General features: G+C 39.5%; 1 protein-coding gene across 4 annotated transcripts in view; it reads right to left on the bottom strand.

Moving 5' to 3' along the window:
- The window catches only part of UBR2 (ubiquitin protein ligase E3 component n-recognin 2), a 109,254-nt gene extending 88,137 nt beyond the window's left edge, over nt 1-21,117 (bottom strand). For all 4 annotated transcript variants that reach the window (XM_065400325.1, XM_065400324.1, XM_065400323.1 and 1 more), the window contains exons 1-6: nt 20,998-21,117; nt 17,492-17,751; nt 13,701-13,779; nt 9,253-9,366; nt 2,326-2,456; nt 623-761 (exon numbers count right to left, since the gene is read on the bottom strand). In XM_065400325.1, the coding sequence (XP_065256397.1) occupies nt 623-761; nt 2,326-2,456; nt 9,253-9,366; nt 13,701-13,779; nt 17,492-17,751; nt 20,998-21,075 (801 nt within the window). In that variant the 5' untranslated portion in view covers nt 21,076-21,117. The remainder of the gene's footprint in view (nt 1-622; nt 762-2,325; nt 2,457-9,252; nt 9,367-13,700; nt 13,780-17,491; nt 17,752-20,997) is intronic.
- Between the last annotated feature and the right edge of the window lie 1,725 nt (nt 21,118-22,842).

Genomic DNA, 22,842 nt, shown 5'->3' with positions numbered 1-22,842 from the left:
GGATGTACAATATAGGAGAAGTCTGGCACTTTTTAAGCCTAACCAGGGGAGTGTCCCTTTTAAGTTATATGATGCCTAACCACTGATATTACAAAAATATTATCTGGGACAGGGAAAATAACTGAAAAAAAGTCACATTTAACTTTAGATGTTTTGAGGCCCCAAACTGACTCTCTCATTTCCCATCAGCAAAGAACAGCCTGAAAGAAGGACCTAGAGGAAGTGCCTGCCCTGAAGGAAATGGCCAATGGCTTGATGTAGAAATGAGAATATACCTTTCCTAGGAGGCACAAATGTATCCTGGAAGAAAAGAATTCCATCCTCAAACACATACAATCAGCTGTGGGATGTGCAGAGCAAGGAGGGTGGTCTTGAGTTGATCAGTGGGCCCCTTATGGTAAAGTCAACTAGGCGCTAAATTCCCTGCTCTCTCCAGCTGCTGTGAAACTGCCAGCTCTTCTCTATTCCCTCCTGAAAGCCTTTTATCTGCCAACAGGCGAGAGGAGAGAAAGAATACTGGGAAGACTCACAACCACTTTAAAGGAAAAAAGCACTAAGTTTAGTCATATATATTCACCCTGACCTTACTTTTAATTAAAGTTCCAGCAAGGAAGTTACTTACATCTCTGTCTACTGTTGTTGCAAAACCAATGGCCTCTTTCTGTGTACAGTTGACAGCTTTCTGGAGAGTGTATATAACTTGTTCATACGTGTGGACTTCATCATTAAAAAGCATGCAGTAGTAAGTGTCACTCTTCTCGCTATAAAATAAAGACCACAGTTATATAATTAAGTGCTTAGCGTCTAATCTATTTTTAATTTTAATAATTTCCAACAATCTGAATATCTCTAAGCTTGGGTTAACCCTGGCACTAATGATGTACATCAACAAGGCTTTATCCTGAAGCTGCTGAGTGCCTTCTGCACCTTATAGGAGTGCTCAGCACCTTGAAGGATTAAGTGCCTAGTGAGTAAAGATGCAAAGTATTAAGTCAGTCTGACAATTCTTGACTTTACTTCTGTGCACTTTTTTTATTCTGGGTTAGCAGTTTTCTAGTAAGGAAAAATTATCTAACATACCTGTTACACACTATTCTCCCATAGCTTTGGCACTATTTTCCTACCCCTATCTTTTCTAGGTCTCCATAATGGTCTCTCTCCACCAAGCAACTAGAATCCAGAAGTCTTTTGCAAATCTATGTTTACCACTTCATAACATAAGATACTAAACCAATAAAAAGAACAGGAGTACTTGTGGCACCTTAGAGACTAACAAATTTATTAGAGCATAAGCTTTCGTGGGCTACAGCCCACTTCTTCAGATAATAAATTTGTTAGTCTCTAAGGTGCCACAAGTACTCCTGTTCTTTTTGCGGATACAGACTAACACGGCTGCTACTCTTAAACCAATAAAGCCATTAGACCAGTTCTCCATATTTTTGTCAAAAAAAATTAAATCAGTGTTAAATATAATTCTATAACTTCCACCATTTACAGTATTTTCCCACGCAAAGCAGAACTAAAAGAAACTACTGTAGTAGAATCAAATTTTAAATAAAGATGTTTTATTCCTAGTGCTATTGATTTCAATCTAGAGTGATAATTCCCAAGTTGTAATTCATGGACCAACAGAGGGGGTTTGAATAGAACTGGTTGGTCAAGTGGCACCAACCCCCCTACTTGTTTTAAGATGCTACATGGAATTAAGTACTATTTTTCCTCAAACAATTGTAGCTGCTACAAGGATATTAGCTGAGCACCAGCCAACACTGGAGATGGTCTATGCAATCATGAAAGAGAAGAGAGATGCTCCATTGTATGATCCCCACTGTAAAATGTTTTGAAAGACACTTGTCTACATCATCGTCCTATTGGAGTTAAAGGAAGACAGCATGTAGACCAGTGATACACAGACCTCAATGGTTCAGGAGCCAATTAGTGATCAGCTTACCCAAAAGAGCCACAGTAGTGTGACTTCATTGTTTCATTTACTATAGTACTATTCATATTTAAACAGTATGACAAGGAAAATATTTAGTGTGTTTGTATGTATATAATTCTTACAGCAAATAAACTAATAACTTAATGCAAGTTGATAACTTAATTTGTTAATGACATAGTAAAAGCATCCTGACTCGTTATTAATTAAATCAGTGTTTTAATACCATGTGCTGCAAAGAGGCTCAGAAGACACATTAAAGAGCCACTCGCAGCTCGTGAGCCACAGTCTGAGTATCACGGATGTAGACTAACGTGAGCATTTAAAGTTTTATACTTTAAACACCTGCACGTCTTGAAAACCTCAAACACAAAGAATATACTTACACAGTCTCTAAACCAGGTGGCAATTCATTTTCTTTTTCCCATGTTAATATATCTACTGCATATTGAAACATGATAGCAAAAATGTTATAAGCTCTTGCTATCATATCTTCCGATAAATGCACCAGAGGATCCTGAAAAGTGAAATTGATTATAGTGAGATAGTAGAAAAACATTATAGGAAAATTAAACAAAGAAAATGAGCAACAACAAGAACCATTTGGGTTTGGGCTCAAACCCTCATTCCCATTATCCTGCTTGTATTGGACATTTCATTGTTCATATTTCATTTAACTTAGTAAACTTCGTCAAATTTTGTATTCACACTAGTTATAGTACATTACAAATTATAAACAAGATTCCAGGTTCCAAAATACTATATTTCACTCCTCTCCCTCTTGCCTGTTTCTGTGTAACCATATGATAATTTCTTGTTAAATATTTCTAAGATATGGTGGTACTCAATGGCCACATCTAAACTAAAAGTTTACACCAAAATGCAAAACACGTAAATACTAAATTTATACTATCCCATTTAATACCACCGTGGAATTTAAAATGATAGCCATTCACTAGTTTTGCATACCTTACTAATTTATTTTCAAAAGCAGAAATTCATTGCAGAAAAAAAGTCTGTAAAGCATGCATGAATTCCACAAAAAACTGAAGAATGCCAGTTTGATTGTAATGGCTCACTGATGTGATTATAGACTGGTGGGAAATATGTACTGAATTCACCCCATATGCATGTGAAAAATGGAAATGGTCCAAATTTGTAGGTGTCATCAACACTAAGGAATTAAATGATAATGGGGGAGGGAGGGTTGGAAAAGGAAATGGAGAATGGCTGCTTGCACCCAGAACAGTTTCATTCTTAATATCCCTGATTTATATTAAACTGTTATTGCATCTTCATAACTTAACAGGAAAACAGAATAAAACCCAAAAGAATATGAAGTTGGTTCATTGAGCCCCCCGCAGTATAATGTCATTGCTCAAACTATAGCACAAGCCAGACTGGCAACTAAAATTAGCAGATAATGGTTCTATTTTTGGACAAAACACAAGTGATTAGAAACTATTGTGGAACAATCACATTTCAACTTATTTATTTAACTGAAATCCTTTTAGAGCTATATGACTGCAAACTTGGAATCTTAAACTAGAAATAATGTTTGCAAAAAAATCAAACTTACTTCAGGCTACCAAACCAATTCCCTCTCTCCCCTCCTTCTTGATAAGTTTTACTCCAAAGCAAGCTTTTATAAGAGTTTTTACCTCCTCCTGATAAGTAGCATTAACTTATGAAGAACACGTAACTGTTAACCTTAGCAAATCTGTCATTACAATAATAATAATATATTAAGATAAATGAGTGAGAGGCAGTACAACTTGACTTTAGAAAGCAGAGCACACTAGTTTGGTGATGTCATCAATGCTGAAAATTGAGGTTGTTCCTTAAAAGGAGCGCATGGTCCACATGAGAAGGAAATGATATTGAAGTAAAATGACATGTTTTAAAGGTGACCCATAGATATTTTATTATTAACTATCTTTAAGGTTATGTCATCAATCTGAAAATAGGAAAGATAAGAAGGATGTTGAGCACAGCAAAGATTGCAAGTTGTGTTTGCCCACTCATGATTTCAGATTCCCTGGAGTAACTGCTATCTACTCCTACTCCACAACCATATGCATCAGAATGCAACATGATGTACCAAAGAACTTCACTGGAGCAAAGGTAGCCTATTGAGAGGCATAGACATCAGATAGAAAGCCTTTGGAGTACCTGGTGCTATTTTACTACTTTTTAAAATTATTTTATAAATCGAAAAAAACAAAAAAAACTGCAATTTTTTTAAGCCTGTTTTTTTAAATGGTAAAACACCACCATGCACTAACTCTACACTGTTTAGTCTTCCCTCTAGCATGGAGCCAGTCTATAATAGACTTCCATGGTGTTTGTTCTTCAAAAGGCTGCCTTTTAAAAAAACTCAAACACACACATAGTAGACATAGAAACAAAAATTAGGAACTACTTAAAAAATCTCCACAGCCTGGACTTAAGTTTAAAATGTGTATTTAAGTAAACAAATAATGCATGATATTTCAGTCAGATGTTATATTCTTTTTGGCTCCTGAAAATAATCTATTAAAATTGAGGCTTAATACAGATATAGTGACTTTCCAATAACCATTCTTCTCTTATTTTCCTGGCTAATGTGCTTTCACCTTTCATTAAAAAAAACAAACAAACAAAAACACACTCTTCTTCCCATTAGGAGAATTAAAATAGCCTCAAGATAAACAGAGCCAATTTTTCCATGAACTAATTTAACTTCAGAAAGCTGCAGATGACTGATTTATTAGTTTCATGCAGGGCTGATGGGCATCATATTATTGCTGTTTTAAGTTTTAAGAAATTCATTTGTCATAAAAAAAGTACATTCCAAAAGAGTAAGAGGTAATAGCTCTTACAGCAGAAAACTTTTCATGAGTGGTATAGTGAAAAAAGTTAGCAATACTAAATACTATATTATTATTCTAACTGGGATGTGTAGTCTGCATAATTTTCTTCCCTGTCTCCATCTTTAGTCTAATTGTGACTTTTCCAATGTTCTTTGTATTTAAACCATCTTAAAGGAATACCTCTGCTATAAACACAAATGATCCATCTAGGGGGGAAAAAATCAACAATCAACTTGGGATTGTAATCAGACAATCAGAGTTTCCCAATATTTTGAGAGACATTTAACAAATAAAAGAGGTGCTTAAGAACACTGGGGAACCTTGGAAGTCAGATGGCTGATAAATGTCCAGAACCAACTGAGAAACACATTTCTTTTTCCATAACACAGTCTCACAATGTGTGTTTCACAGTACTATAAGTGATCAAATTAGAAACATTAAAATAAATACTTGACTATAACTATAAAATATAATTATTTGTATGGAAAAGAGGTATAACAGATATTGGGGGAAGGGAACCTGTCTCTGCAAGGGCTTTTCTCCTTTGGAATGCACTCCTTATCCTCCCCCCGGGTCCAAAATACCCCAGTATCTATTAAACTTCAGGCCATCTGCCACTCACCCACAGATGTCACCACATCTCTTTTGCATCTTCATTCTCCTCCTCCTCCCTTTCCTCCCACTACCACCAACTCCTCTTCCTGGTTACGCTCACTCCCTCTACAGTTCCACCACCTCTACCTACATCTCAGCCCTTCTCCACCCCCATCTAATTCCCTCTACCAGCAGCAGAAATCTAGATCCCACATCTGAATGTCCTCATCACCTCTGATGACAACTCTGACACTATCTCCCCTCACCTGTCCCCACAACCATCTCCACGCATCTTGTGCCACCATTCCTAACCTCCCTCCTCTTCTCTACCTGTCCATCTCTAGATGGATCACAGCAATCCACAGCCTCTTCATATATTATTCCCTCCAGCTCCTGCCTCTCTCAGTGACCTGGATCCCTTCCTCTGACACTGCCCCTACAGCTGCCTTCTCTTACAGAGGCCTCTCCTTCTCTTACACTCCCCACTCTGGATCACACCATGGTGAGCGTGCTGGTCTTCTGATCTCCTGTTCGTCACTTCCAATCCCTCCCACCTCCCCTTCCCACTCCTCCACCTCTTTTGAACACTGTTGCATTCAACTCTTCTCTCCTCTCTCCCTTCACATTACTGTCCACCCAACTCACCCCATGAGCTCTGCTCTGTGATTTTGACTCCGAGCTCCCTCTTTTCCTCTCCTCGCAATCTCCCGTGTACACCCATATTTGGTGACATCAACTTCCACAATAACCCATCTGCCCCTTAAGCTGCATGTTTCCACACCCTCTCTTCATTAAACCTGTTGCCCTGGATACACTCTCCCACTCACCATAAGGGTGGTTCACTTGACTTGGTCTTCACCAAGTATTGCTCTCTTTTTAATCTCCACTGCTGAGTTCCCCCTCTCAGACCATCACCTGTTCTCTTTCACCATTGTTCATCATTGTCACCTGGCAACCTTTCTGGAACTTCCAGTCCATTATCACTGATGGCTTCTCATCTGCTCTTTGCATCTCTCCCCTGGCTTCCCCTTGTTTATAGCAGCAAATATAAGTAGGCATGGCAGAATTCAATTTTTGTTGTTGTAATTTTGACAGATAATATCTATGTTTATTTCTAAGCTTCTTTTCCTGATTTTTATCAATTAAAATTTTCAGTTACATGAAATTAGGAGTTTTAAGCATTTTTTCTATTTAAAAGTTCACACCCACCAAAAAACTAGGGGACGGGAATGTAGCTGTTAAGATTCAAATAGTTAATATTGAATAACTGTTAAAACACCAATTGTCAACATCACATGCCAGAATATACAAAATAAATATCAAACTCTCATAAGTTCTCCAGCTTACATTGCCCATTTGTAAATTTTGATCATCACAGCTAGAAATATTTTTTGTCAAGTTTGTGTGTGTATATATGGTGAAATCGACATTTACCAACATTTACCAATAAAAATCTAATCCTACTAAGCCGAAACAAACTGCTTGTCATCACTTTCCAGGCCCTTTGAGCCTATCCCCACCCTACCTAGCATCTCTCATTCCCTATCCTGCCTCTGATCAGCCCATGATGCCAGCCTGCATTACCAATGTGTTAAGTTTTCAAACCAAGAACCTTTGTGCTCCCCCTCACACTTGCTAGGAGCTCCCTGTAAACATGCGCAAAGCCACCGCACTAGCCTTTTTTCAAATTCCTGCTTAAAGCTTTCCTTTGCCATAACGTCTACAGAAAAAAATTGACAATAGTTGTGTGGCTGCTGCTGCACTGATACCGCTGTCTACACTGCTGACCAATGCTGTCTCACTGTTTCCTTGTCCTCACCCCACCTCGCTGCTTGTATCCATCTGTTATATCTTGTCTTCTACTTAGATTGTAAGCTTCTTAATGCAGGGACTGTCTTTTTGTTCTGTATACAACACCAAGCACAATAGGGTCCTGATCCATCATTAGGACTCCTACATGATGTGGTAATACAAATGAAAAATAATAAATGCTGCAGCACATCTTCTTAAAAGAGCTGCTGAAGAAGCATATAGTTTTGGGGAATATTAAGTATTATGGGGATCTGGTTTATTTGGGCTGCCTTGTTCCCTAGCTTTTTAAATATATGGGATTGCTGTTTCTTTCTTTGATTTGATATATTTTTAAGTATATGTCAGAGGCCCCTAGAGCAGTTAGACAAATATAAAATAACAGTAATGAGATGCCCAACGCTTTCAGTTACAAAATATTCTTGTGGGGTTTTTTTTGTTTTTTTTAAAAGAGAGGTTCTAAACATCTCCATTTTTTGCAGCAGGCCTTTGAAATTCAGCAGAGACATGGCCCTCAGATTAAGGACTTTTCTTCCCTTCTCCCATTAAGTTCTCTTCAGATCTGGCAGAGCTATAAAAACTGTTAAAAGTCATCATTTCCCTTCTGTTACTTGTGTTCCATGGGAAATTTTGGCAGCATGCAGAATTAACTAACAAAACACTCTGAAAAGTCAGGTCCACACATTCACCAAGCAGCAGCACCATACCACCATTACCACTGCACCCTACCTGGAAACATCTAGCAGTTGTTGGAGCACTTGTAGCAGTGGGGGGAAGGAAGAGAGAGCGCACGCACACCAGACATAGCCAGGTTGGGCTCCTCCACCACCCCCTTTAGCACATGTCGCAGCTCCTCTGTGGGGGCACCAAAAAAGGGAAGGAGTTCTCTCAGACCCAGTGAAGAAGAAATGGAGAACCAGGCCAGATTCCCCACATAAACCTCCTTGGACCCAGGACATGACACTAGCTATCCATCCATCTTTCTGGGATAAAATCCTTCTTATGCTACTAGCTAACATGGTTAGTCCTGTGTCTCAACTGGTAGAAATCTGTTGCAGTGCTGAAGATTCAGGGTTCAAACCCCGCTGATGATCTATGATGAGGGGTTTGTTACAGTTGTAACAGAATTTATTTTTTAAAACTTTTTCCTGTTAAAAACCCCTTAGAAGTTACATTAAAAAAAAAACTACTTTAAAAGAAAGTTATTTAGGTTGTAAAGTCTAGCACATGAATGTTAGGAAATGTCAGAATATAGGTTGCATGTGCAAACTTAATTTGCTCCCTTATACGCATCCATTATGATGCAGTCTTTAATTACATTTTTCCCCCCCCTCACAGCACCCTTTCTTCATTCAGTGCATAGGATGGATGCACAAGGACAGAACTATGGCTACCTGGGCAACCAGAAATCTAGCTTTTTCTATTTTTGCATGCTTAACTTTGCAATCTAAATAGCTGGTTTTTAAAGTAGTTTTAATATGTAATTTTATATTAATTTTATCTAGTGTATAATATGGTGTAGTACCAATATTTATATTTAGCATGCTGCAAGCTTCCAATTTGTTTTACTTATTGGCTGAGTAGAGAAGACTAACAGCTTCCATCCTAAATAATTTCTTCTTTTAATTACTTTAGATAAAAAGTTACAAATATCCAGGTGCTGAGATGATATACTGTTTACTATATCAAGACAACATTTTCAACCAACCAAATAATTTCTAGCGCAAAAATTCTGACTTTCAATTTGGTTCACTCATGGTCTTAAAGCTTTAACATAAATACTAGGACACTACAAATGTTCCAATATTTATTAAAAATTTAAGAGTCCACCATTTCACTAAAATACTGAAGTATACAGATTTTATTATTTCTATAGCATTTAGTTTTCTTATTTTTGAGATGAATTTATAACCTTACAGAAGTCACATAAGATGATTACAGATTTATTTTCCCTTACCTTCTGAATTTCAGAATTGTGCATAATTTGGTCTGGCAGCATATAATGTCCTAAACTAGCACTATTATACAGTATCTATATATAAAAATTTTATTTATTACCTCCTCTTCTGCTGTCTCTGCTGTGTTAAGTTCATGCTTTTGACAGTACGGACCTTCTTTCCAAGCTTCAGTATCACCACAATCACAGAAACCTCCTCCGCCTGATGTTGTCATCTGAAGTTGTTTAAAACACACAAAACTGTATGCATGTGCAAGATCTATTTATACTGAAAGCACCGACACATTAACCCTTATGCTATAAGAGATTTTCCTGTATGCTACTCAAATAAATATGGTAAAAGCATGTCAATAAATGTCCGTGACACATAGAGATTATCTACATCATTCATCTGTTTAAAAAAAAACACCATACAATTATATTGTTAAAGTAACTCTAGAGCATAGGCTTGGTGAGGTCGCATACAGCATCTGATGTATTTATAGAACACAGAAATTACCAGTATACATTTATTCTGAATCAGTCACAGAAGACTGGTCTGATTTTTTTGTTTGTTTGTTTTTGTTTTGTTAAAACAGAACCTTTTCTTCAAATTCCAATATTTAAAATGTTTGCATTATAATGTCATTTATAAACAGGACACTTGTTTTGAAAACAAATTGCATACTGCTACATCCTACTATATAGGGACATCAGAGGGATAGTCACTACAGTTTGAGGGCCACATTTATAACTGGCTTCTGTTATGCTTACTAAAGTTGATAGTGAAAAAAACTGTTTGCAGTGCTGTGACCTGAAGAGCTCTGCATAGCTCAAAAGCCTGTGTCTCTGACCAATAGAAGTTGATCTAATAAAAGATATTACCTCGCTCATCTTGTCTCTCTAATGACAAATATTTGCATTTGTACACTGCACTGCTCTATTTCCACACTGTTAGTAAAACGTCATTTTAAAATTAAAAGCTCTTGAAATAAGTATTGAGTACAATTATTTCTTAAATCACAAATGTGAATGGAGCTCATAATGATTCTGTGACCTATTTTTGATGCACAGATTCTCCACAGTACACATTCTCCTTTTCTGTCTACCAAGTTAGTCAAGGCACACAGATCTCTTTTCATTTTTAGAGAATACTTTACATCTCCAAAAGCCTCTATTCCTGTTGTTTCGTATTGCATTAGTAGTTATTAAATGAAGAGTGCATACTAACACCCTCCATGATAGTAAACGCAAGTAGGCTATCAAGGGTATTGAGAGAGGAAGAGAAGTTCTCTCCATTCGTTTCAACTGTAACACTTCTACAGAAATTCTATTACACACTTGACAGTACTAAAGAAACAGACTGATATGTAAAGACTAATTAAGTAAATATTTGTGCTAGTTAAAAGGAACATCAAGTTTAAAAAAAAAATACTCACCTGTACTACTAACAGTACTGTGGATTAAAGAAGCTAAATTTTTTATTTTACTCGTTTCAGCTCTGTGTGTTTACTTAAATATTTCACTCAGCTTGACAAACTAATCTATTTCACTTTTCTTTCTAGCGTTTCCTTTTCTAGCTCTCATGCATAGGGCCCTGCCAAATTCGCAGCCATGAAAAACACGTCATGGACCGTGAAAACTGGTCTTATGTGTGCTTTTACCCTATACTATACAGATTTCACAAGGGAGACCAGCGTTTCTCAAATTGGGGGTCCTGACCCAAAAGGGAGTTGCAGAGGGGTCACAAGGTTCAGGGGCGCGTGGTGCCCGTACTCCACCAATATGAGAATATGGTGGCCCGGCTCCAGTTCGGAGCCTGGTCTCTCCCCCAGCCCCACCTGCCACCCCCAAGCTCCTCCCCCGGAGCATCCCCCCTGCTGCCCCCAGGCAATTTAAAGGGGCTCGGGGCCCCCGCCACCACCACTGGCAGCACAACAGGGCTAAGGCGGCTTCCTGCCTGCCCGGTCCCTGCGGCCCGGGGGGGGGGGGGGGGGGGGGAGCAGGGGAGAGAAGACGGATGGACGGGACCCACACGCTACCCCTGCCCCGAGCTGAGGCCAATGGGAGCTGCGGGGGGTGGTCCCTGCAGGCAGCAGCACATGGAGACCCCTCCAGCCCCCTGCCTAGGAGCTGCTGCCAGAGAGGGGTGCAGGTCGCTTTTGGAAGCTGCCTGAGGTAAGCACTACACGCGTCACCCTCTCCCGCACCGCAACCCTCTGCCCCAGCCCAGACCCTGTACCCAAACTCCCTCCCAGAGCCTGACCCCCACACTCCCTCCTGCACCCCAACCCCAGCCTGCACCCTAACTCCCTCCCAGAGCCCATCCCCCGCACTCCCTCCTGCACCCCAACCCCCTGCACCTTAACTCCCTCCCAGAGTGTGCCCCTGCACACCCTCCTGCACCCCAACCCCCTGCCCCAGCCCAGAGCATGCACTCAAACTCCCTCCCAGAGCCCGACCCCTCTCCCCTCCCACACCCAAACTCCCTCCCAGAGCCTTAGGCAGGTTGGGGGAGGCAGGACTTGAACCTGTTCTGGGTACCACCAAAAATTATACAAACCTGCTGCCCCAAACAAGGTTATTTTAGGGCGGGGTCACAATATTTTCACCCTTACTTCTGCGCTGCCTTCAGAGCTGAGTGGCTGGAGAGCAGTGGCTGTTGGCCAGGCGCCAAACTCTGAAGGCGGAGCCCCCCCAGCAGCAGTACAGAAGTAAGGGTGGCAATACCATACCATGCCACCCTTACTTCTGTGCTGCTGCCTTCAGAGCTGGGCAGCCAGAGAGTGGCGGCTGCTGACTGAGGGCCCAGCTCTGCAGGCAGCAGCACAGAAGTAAGGGTAGCAGTACTGCAATCCCCCCCCCCCCCCCCAATATCCTTGTGATCCCCTCACAAGTCCTTTTTGGGTCAAGACCGCTACAATTGCATTGTGTCCAGTTCTGGCACCACATTTCAGGAAAGATGTGGACAAATTGGAGAAATTCCAGAGAAGAACAACAAAAATGATTAAAGGTCTAGAAACCATGACCTATGAGGGAAGATTGAAAAAACTGGGTTTGTTTAGTCTGGAAAAGAGAAGACTGAGAGGGGACATAACAGTTTTCAAATACATAAAAGGTTGTTACAAGGAGGAGGGAGAAAAATTGTTCTTCTTAACCTCTGAGAATAGGACAAGAAGCAATGGGCTTAAATTGCAGCAAGGATGGTTTAGGTTGGACATTAGGAAAAACTTCCTAATTATCAGAGCGGTTAAGCACTGGAATAAATTGCCTAGGGAGGTTGTGGAATCTCCATCATTCGAGATTTTTAAGAGCAGGTTGGATAAACACCTGTCAGGGATGGTCTAGATAATACTTAGTCCTGCCTTGAGTGCAAGGGACTGGACTAGACGACCTCTCGGGGTCCCTTCCAGTTCTATGAATTACAACACCATGAAATTTCAGATTTAAATAGCTGAAATCAAGACATTTACAGTTTTTAAAATCCTATGACCATGAAATTGTCCAAAATTGACCATGAATTTGGCAGGGCCCTACTCGTGCATTAACAAACTTCTGTTGTGGAGGAGTTCATGGCAGTGCAGAAGTATGTTTAAATCTAAGAAACCAAAATGTTACTTTTTTAACTAACGTCTCTCACTCATAAGTTTGCTCAACACCTTTATATATATATATATATCCCAAACTAAGTGAAACTATGTCTAACACAGTGATTTTCAACCTGTGGTCTGCAGACCCCTGAGAATCTGTACACTAGGTCTAAGGTGTCTGCATATGTGAATACCCCATCTCCAGGTCAAAACCTGAATGTGCCATTACCATAGAAGCCCACAGTTTAGTGCCCTTTCTCACACTGCACCCAATGCCATGCTAAGCATATGCAACACTTATAGTTGAATTCTGTTCAGTCAGTTTTCAGGCTAAAATTTCTATGGTAGGGGTCTGCAGATCACAGGTTGAATTTCCAAAGGGGTCCGCACCGCCATTTGAAATTTTTTGGGGGTCCACAAATGAAAAAGATTGAAAACCACAAGTTTAACATAATAAAACTAACTCCAGTTTATGTTTAATTTAGAATTGTGATGGTATTTAAGATTAAAGTGTAGGAACACTACTACAATAATTTGCTCAGTGGTTTCAAATATTAACTAAGTCTTGTTAAAGCTAAGCTTTTAAACTGAGGTTAAAACTCCCAGTTCTGGTAAGGTTACACTGCACATTTTTAATTCCAACCATACTGTGCGTGTATATTCGTATACACACTTTATTTTGAAATACATAAACATTCTTAAATATAAATTACATACTGGAACTCTGAATATACCCATTCATAAGAAATACACCTCTACCCCGATATAACGCTGTCCTCAGGAGCCAAAAAAATCTTACCGCATTATAGGTGAAACCGCGTTATATCGAACTTGCTTTGATCCGCTGGAGTGCGCAGCCCTGCCCCCTTGGAGCGCTGCTTTACCGCGTTATATCCAAATTCATGTTATATCGGGTCGCATTATATCGGGGTAGAGGTGTATATTATACCCAATTCATATACTCCAATAAGATTACTAACCCTGTATCGATGCTCTCTATGAATACTTCCCAAAAAGCACTCCATACATAACACGCAAGTTGGATCAACCGCACAGTCTCTGGAAACAAACAGAGAGGAAAAAATTAAGCAAAAAATATTACTTTAACTTTTAATTATGCATCTAACAACAGTTTATTTTCAAAATACATGAATGTGAGCCTTCTTGCTAAACTGTTTGTTATTCAGGAATATGATAGTTTTTGATGAGACAATGAGAGGAAATTTTATTCCTAGAGCAGGAGTGGCTATGAAGAACAGCCTGGGCGGTAGGCCTGGAGAAGCATTTGGGTAATGAACATATTACCTTCAGTAGATGAAACAAGTGCATTAGCTGGTAACCCAGCCATGTTACCAGATTCAAACCTGTTTTTAAGGTATAGGAAATCATGAAAACTACATAACCAAGCAAGTTCTCTCAGGGTATAGGATGCAAGTGCTAGACATGGTCCTAAGTAATCAATGCACACAGATTTTCATCACACCTTGTATGAAAAGTTACATGCAAACAGATTAGGAACCACCTCTTTGCTTCTAAGTTTAGCCCTACAAGTCTTCTAATGAGTTCCAAGAACAAGATTTTCACAACCACCAGAAGATCAAGGACCACTTAGAGAAGGCAAACACTTTTTACAGGTACTAACTGTAACACTTGGATGTACCACCTCTAGAAATCGGGTAAAAGACTAATGTGCAATTGCCTCGTTCATATAGCCAAAAATTTGAAAAAACAATCACATGATATATTGACACTACAGGCAACTGACTGACAGCCACAGAGATAGATTCAGGGAGTCAGATTTCACAATGGAAAAATAAAGAGCATCTAAAAAAATATCTGAAGAGAAACTAAGGATTTCCTGAGATGTCCATCAAGAAAGAATATAAACAAGAATTCACATGAACTAATCCCTTATTTTGTTCAAAACAAACAAAAATAAACAAAAAGCTATGAAGCACCTACTAGTATTCTTAATTCCATTTGGCCCAATTCATCAGTATCAGTAGAGGAATAATCATGGATCCACAGCATAAATATTACCAATACTATTTTTTGTTTACATTAGTTTATTTTAAGTACCAATTTAATAAGTGAAACAAAAAAAGGCCTGTGAATAATCCCAGCAAGCTGTAAGTATCGAAGCCTAACACATTAGTTGCTGCAGGTCTACAAGCTTCTTAAAAAAAAAAAAAAAAAAACACCATATTTTTCAGGTTCTCATACTTTTAGAGTATTTCATGGATTACAAACAATAGCAAATTTGTATCCTGTAGGGTTTAAGAAAAAAATTCTTCTCCCCCATTTGCCACCAACTACAAAGTATAAGCTATTAAGTACAAAAGGATACACAGTAACAATATATGTACTATAGGCCTAGCAGAAAAGTAGAGACTCAATCCTGATATGCACAAATCACTTTCCCATATTGAAAACTGCAAAAAATCAACCATATTGGTGTACCTGAACTATTCTTCACATTTTCTACTGAGATGAAGATACCAAGTGAATTTAAACAGTAAACCTATCATTCTCTGAAGATTATATCAAGGAACTGCATTTTTCCATGCTTTCCTACAACACTGCTATTGTTTTCTTAATATCTTGTGATGCTGGTCTTGAAAACACAGGTTTGGAAGAAGTTACTGTAATTACCACAGCACAGTTTTCACCAGCTCAAGTAAAGGAAGTTTCATGTTTAGCTAAGGTATTATTCTTCTGGATCAGAAAGAATAAGAATGACTCTATAGCCTAGTGATTAGGAATTAATAAGAATGACTCTATAGCCTAGTGATTAGGAATTAGATTTGATTTTTTTCAGGCTAGATTCAAAAGGGTATTTAGGAGCTACTCACAAAAACAAGGTGGCTGAGGTGGTGCTGCTGCCACTATCACCCTTACACCCAACAGTCCAGTGGTTAGGTTGCTTACCCAGAATGTGGGAGATCCAGCTTCAACTCCCCACTGGGACTTGAACCCAGATTTCTCATATCCCAGGTGAGATCCCTGTGTCTCAATATCTCCTGTTGAAGCTGTTCCACTTTATATAAAAAATTAAATATTCATCAATCCAATGAGGGAGAATGACACTAACCAGGGGGCGAGGGGGAAAGGAAAGCTGCCTCACCCAGGTTCCAGTCCCTGCTCCAATGAATAATTTATACAAAATGAAACAGCTTCAACAGGGGAGACTCAGAGACCCATCCCATAATAACCAATACCCTGGTTATTAGGGCAATCACCTGGGATATAGGAAACCCATATATAGGGGGCACCACCATGCCCACCACCTCCTCAGTTTTGTGAATCTAGACCAAAATATCATGTGCTCTTATTGAAAAACGTTTAATATTGCCAAAACATGTTTTGTTTCAGGCAGGGTGGATAAAAATCAATGATTAAAAAAAAAAAAAAATTTTTTTTTTTAATAAAATGCTTTTTGAGGAAAAAAACCTATCTAAAGATAGTTTTAATTAAGATACATTATAGCTCAAAGATCTCTCGTCATGGAATAGGGATTATAAATTCTAATTCTACAGTATGAGACAATATATTTATGTAATGTTTAAGAAAAGTTTTGTAAATGAGTTCCAATAGTTTGTGGATTAGGGACCCAATCTTATGAGGTTCCAGGGGCTTCTGTATAGATTAACCTAAATAATCTATTAGCCAAGATGGTCAGGTACGCAACCCCACGATCTGGGTGTCCTTCGGCCTCTGACTGCCAGGTGCTGGGGCTGGGCGAAAGGGGTTAGGATCATTTGATGATTGCCGTTCTGTTCATTCCCTTTTAAAGCATCTGGCATTGGCCACTGTTGGATGACATGATACTGGGCTAGATGGACCATTCGTCTGACCCAGTATGACCATTCTTACGTGGTTCTTGTGCTGAAAATGTACAAAGGTTAACATGGCAAAAAATGGGAAAGGAACAAGACAGACAAGGTAACAATAAAATCATAGCTACTTTAAGTCATATGCAGGTCTTGATAATGTGGTTTTTAATATTTATTGGTAACATCCTCCTATTCACTTCTTGTAGGCTTCACAACAGAAATGAGATTTTTTAAGAGACATCGGGGGAGGGATAGCTCAGTGGTTTGAGCATTGGCCTGCTAAACCCAGGTTTGTGAGTTCAATCCTTGAGGGGGCCACTTAGGGATCTGGGGCAAAATTGGTCCTGCTACTGAAGGCAGGGGGCTGGACTCAATGACCTTTCAGGGTCCCTTCCAATTCTATGATATATATATATATATATATATATATATATATATATATATATATATATATATATAAAAATGAATGAATGGGGGAGCGGGCTTAATGAGCAAGTTAGGTTTTTTTGCCTACCAATCTAATCACCATTAATTGTACTTTTCATTGAAAGATATTCAGAACACAGGAGGGACATCTGTAGATGCATGTTAAACATTTGAATTAATTAACGATAAATTAATTTCAATTTTTGCATTTAAGCCTTGGACTTGATTTGACAGTTTAGCCACCTTCCCCTTAGAGTATTTTTTTCTTTTTAATAACCAACACTGACATTTTCAAAAACTAAATCTGTTTAATTATACTGATACTGTAATTAATTTTTTCTCCTACTGACCAAGTCTTTAGTATGTTACCAATAACAAACCAGACAACACCCACAATGTTCCAAGTATACTAAAAATATGTATGGACAGTTAACATTTTCATTAGGACAAAAATGTTTCTACCAAAAAAAGTTGAGCATTAATCATTTAGGAGAATTGTGGAATTAAGCTACCTGCAAGAGTATGTAGGTTCTCCCACTTTAAAAACCCGACCACAGAGATGGGAAGGTTTGTTTGCTTGCTCAAGTTTTGGAAATCCAAATGCAGGATCTTCACCACATAGATACCATTCCATTGGTCCCAGCAGTACATGTTGTGCAACCATGTCTTCTCTTTGTGGGGCAGGGTTAGGACCCCTGCAGTAAATTTTGGGTACATAGTAGGCTAGATGCAGGTATACTTCTTTAGGAAGATCAGTTGCTTGTAGCCATTTCTTCAATTAAAAAGAAAACATTAAACAAAATTACTCACAAATAAAATCAATACCACCCAGTCATAATTGTTATAGCACCTTTCTTTTCAACCTAAAAGCTAAAGGGACACTGCAAACTTTAAAGTCAAATTTCTCTGTGAAAATTTTGCAACTACTACAGTTACAAGTAATGTAGATTACTACAAATAAACATTAGCAAAAATATTTCTTTTTTTCAATTTGAATATTTTGTGAATTTGACAGCACACACAGGGAGATTTTCAAAGGCACAAAGGAGAATTAGCGCCTAACTCTCAAAAACCTCCATCATAGCGTATATCTATTCTTTCCTTTCTGAAAGGACCTTCATACATCAATAAAGAAGAAAAATTCCTTACGCATTTTTTGTTTAAAGAATCCTTTTTAAAAACAAACTCAGGACATACTGTTTAAAGGGTAATCTATCAGAAATTAGAATTATTTCAGTTTTTAAAAGTTTCAAGTTGAACAGTAACCTTCAAAGGGTGTATCTGCTGTATCCCCTAGAGTCAAAACATTTTCCCCTCAATTACACAAGGTACAAAAGGTGAGATGCATTATGTATATTGTAAAAATGTATCCCTCTCATTACATTTGTTTTATTTCAACCATGTAACTGAAGACTTTACCGTTTACCATTTTTAACTGATGTACTACTGATAATCATTACTACAAAATATAATCAACAATGGACATATACACATACTACAAGTACGCACTGATTCAGTACTGTACTGTGTATAAACCTTACCAACATGTAATTACTACTATCAAATACTTCTTGGTAACTTCAGATTATGAGAAAACTAGTTAATTCATTCAGAATTAACCCAAATATGGATGAAAAGCAAGAATTACTTATACAGAAATAATTGGTTTTAGAAACCAGCTGCTGTAGCTTGATTTCACTGGAATAATGTATTGTCTTCTCTTAAGGACCTATATTAGAGTAGACAAGCACTATTCTGAAAAATCTTCATGAAAGAGCTTAGAATTTACCCTTATTTTTACTGTATGCTATTTTAAATTTATATAGCACCTTTTCCATTGATGACACTCACACAGTGTCTCTTTGGAAAATGCTGAACACCTATAATAAAACCATAGCAGAAAATGTCCTATTTAAACAGTTTAGAAGCAGCTAATTTTATTGCTAGACTATTTCTGATAAAATTCTTAGAACTGATGGTAGAAATTTACTCTACCCTCCCTGCCCCCAGTACTGATTTCTCAAAGCCCTGGTAATGAAACTACTCAACCTTCTAGTACTAAGTTACCTTTTGTGTTCAGAGAACTGGAATTTTTCCAAACTGGTCCTGGGTGAAAGACTACCAAAAAAAAAAAAACCCAGCAACCAGAAATCTCAGAGTTATTTTGCTCTATAGTTAAACCGAGCATTCCAATAAAAGATCAAAGAAACTACATCTTTTTTTCCCCTATCTTCTTTTCTCTCCAAGAATTTGACCTTTCTGTTCTTGTAAGCCTTTAAATATATATACATATATTTAAACTAATCTAGTCTTCCTCACTTGTGCTGAATATCTTCTACTACTGTATTAGGAACTAAATCTAATTACATTAGAATTGACCTTGCATCTCCTGCTGTGTTTCTCCCAAAAGTGGGTCATTTCCAAGGCCATATTCTGCAGTACACATAAGTTCTATTGTTTTAATTCTTTCCTTAGCCAAGTATCTTAAACTTGCTTCATCTCAACTCTAGAGTATATTACTACCTTCTATCTGGAAAAACCGGAGTGATTAAGTTTTACTACAAGCTCAGACAAGTACCTAGTCAAAGAAAAAAAAAAAAAAATCACATCTCCCAGGTGAGCAGCCTATCCTTCCCAATAATTGTGGTTATTCTGATACTGGCAGAAAGATTCTCTCTAGGGGTCTCACATAAACTGCTAATTTATCCTTGAAAGTCAGTGATATTTTCTAAAATGATTAAATGTTTTAATAAATAATAATCTATTTTTAATTTTGCCCTGGAGTAGACTACATTTTAGCAAAGGGTACAGAATTTAGTTTTCTAGATAAAACTCTGTGGCCTATAAAATCTTAGCGAGGGTTTCCGCATGAAATTGATTGCTTAATTTGTCTGGCAAATATTGCAATTACATGTACAAGCTGTAGTATCTGCCCATGCAAGAAAAAGCTAATTAACTAAGTTGCATATGCAAATACTAAATTTTATACAAAGTAACTGTATGGGAAAATTGTAAGCTCCAATGCCACAAGCTGCCTAGTGTCATCTCCTCCCACACCCCACCCCCCCACATGCCCCAGGTCTGTACAGAGCCCAAGTGATCTTATTGGGGCTTTTAAGATTCAACTCAAGTCCTAGCTTGTCTAAACAGAAATCAGAAGCAAAGTAGTATGGACTACAAGGAGAAAGTAACGTATCCCAGGGCAGGATCAAATGAGTTTTACCTGAACAGTCCCAAAAAGTTGACTGACAAAATGAGTAACAGGAAAAATGTGACATAAAAATCAATATTGGACTGTAAGAATGTTAGGGCTAGTCTACACTGGCAACGCTAAACAGGTTTACGGGAGCAGACCACTGCTTTCCCACAGAATCCCACTGAAATCAACAGGACGCTGTTCACGGGTCTGTACACATGAAGCTCCTTCCAAGCTTGGGGCCTAAAAGCTAAGGAGGGGGAGAAGGAAACAGTGTTTCCAAAACTTTCTCCCAAGAAATCTGAAGAACAAAACTTTAAAACTGCGAAGGGAGGAGGAACCAGCCCTCTGAAATACAGTCAGTTACAACAGGAGACGGGGCAAGTGACCAGTTTTAGAGAGAAAACAGCAGGGCGGACTCTACACTACATTGCTGTCAAACGCACAAACCAAGCAGACGGGAGAGCTGCTTTTGCGCCTCTCCTCCAGGTCCTGTCACACCTGGCCGGGCTTGTCACAGCAGCAAGTCCACACGCAGGGGGCAGAGTGAGTCTAAGTCACGGGGCCCCTTTAAGCAGCCCCGCCACAACCGCCCCTCGCCACCAAGCGCATTTACTCCCCTTCCCCCTCAGCCCTCCCTCCCATCCCCTCCGGCAGCCCTAGAGACCGCCTCCCCCTGCCAGTGCCGGCCGCCCCGGGCCTGGCACTACGGACCCCCTGCCGGCCCGCCCCGTGCCCACACCCCCACCCCGCCCGCGAGGCCGAGCCCCTAACAGCCCCCAGGCCCCGGTCCCCGCGGGCGGGCGGGCGGACGAGCCTCACCACGGCAACCTCCTCGGCAGAACATTCCAGGAAGCTCCTGTCAATGGCTTGAACCTCCGTCTCCAAGTCCGACGCCATCTTCCTCCCCCCTCCACCAGCCCCACCAAGTAGGTGACACCCGGAACCGGACCCAACCGGCCTCCATGGGGGGAGAACCCACTTCCGCTTCTCCCTCCCCCGCCGCCGCCGGGTGGCGTATAACAGCCCTCCCCCGCCCGCCACGGAGACGCCATCATGGGCCGCCGGTGCATTGTGGGGGATGTAGTCTTTCCCCTGGCGCTCTGCTGCTCAGAGTGGTAACGCGGCCCTCACCTCTGGCTGGCTGACGCCATTACCACCGTGGTCGCGCTCCTCTCCCTTCCCCCACATATTTTGCCCAGGCTTTGAGACCCTGAGCACTGGCAGCTCGCCAGCATCAGGGGGCTGTGCCTCATGTCAGCTTACAGGTGTGCTTCTTGTCCTAAGCAATACACCACCTGTAATGTTAGCTTCCACCCACACACACCCTTTCCAGGGTTATCGCCAATCCCAAGTGCTCCAAAATCAGGAGCCAGGCCTCCAAAAATCCAGAGATTATTAAAAAATATCTTTTGGCTCCGTTGATTCATTTTCTAGTTTTTAAGCTTTTAGTGTGCTGGTGGGTCCCAAGGTTTTTCTCCACAACTAGGAGAGTTAGAAATTTGCTTTTTTCCTCCTTTTGTTTAATTGCATGAATCCCGGAGTTGAGGCTTTAAGACAAGTACAAATAGTGCAAAGGTTGGCAATGCTGCAAATACACTCTCATGCAAGTTGTTCTGTGACTCCTAAAGGACTCCTAGGTCATCTATTCTTACGTGTAGTTTAGTAGCATTGACCCCAGACCTTCCATTCCAGAAACATAGGCCTCACTCATTTGAGCTACAGCACAATCTCCATTACAGGTATTTTCTCATATCTGCTTCAATCTGTCTCCTCTAGGTCATTCAAAGCATATATCACTGTGGTATTTAGAGGTTTGTCTACTTGCAGTGGTATAATTAAAGATGTGGTGGTAAACCATTTTAGTTAAATCAATGTAACTTTGTGCGTGGACACTCTAACAATGGTTTAAACCTAGTTTTTAGCAGTTTACATGCAACCTACATTGGTTTAACATCACATGTTCAGTTAATCTGGTGCAATTTTTTATATAGACCAGTCCTAAATGCCATACACTAATTAGAGATTATTATTTAAATTGTGGTACTGCACAGGTGCTTCAAACCAGGATTAGGGCCCCATTGTGCTAGACACTGTACAAATAAGACAAAGGCCATCTCTGCTCCAGAGAGTTCACAATCCAGGATTTAGTGCAACAGGTGAATACACAGACAAATGGGTACGGAAGTGGAAGGGAAAGGGAGAGACAGTTGTGACTGTATAAGGTAGTAGTCACAGCTGGTGATTTGTAGTAATCACAATGGTAGATTTTAAGGAGGGAGTAAAAAGATAACAATGTGTGTTAGATGGCAATTTTCCATCGGTCTCTCTTGATCCTTGTGTGCATGTTTGTTGTTGTTTTTTCTTTCTTTTTCCTCCCCTTCAGTTTCCCAAATTAATGACCTAATTTCAAACTCTTCAGGGCAGATGTCCTGTCTTTCATTTGATTGTAAAGCAACAAATATACTTATGGCAGGGTATTATTATTAATAATATATACATAAGTTTGGCCATATGCCATTACAAGATAACCCTTGAACAATTTGATATTCCATCCAGTAGAGGGCATCAGTGCATATTATAAAAACAAGGAGTCTGGTGGCACCTTAAAGACTAACAGATTTATTTGGGCATAAGCTTTCGTGAGTAAAAACCTCACTTCTTCCG

This window comes from Emys orbicularis, chromosome 3 (genome assembly GCF_028017835.1).
Source record: "Emys orbicularis isolate rEmyOrb1 chromosome 3, rEmyOrb1.hap1, whole genome shotgun sequence".
Taxonomy (NCBI): Eukaryota; Metazoa; Chordata; order Testudines; family Emydidae; genus Emys; species Emys orbicularis.
The sequence above is the reverse complement of the archived record's forward strand: the minus strand, read 5'-3'. Positions and strand labels throughout refer to the sequence as shown.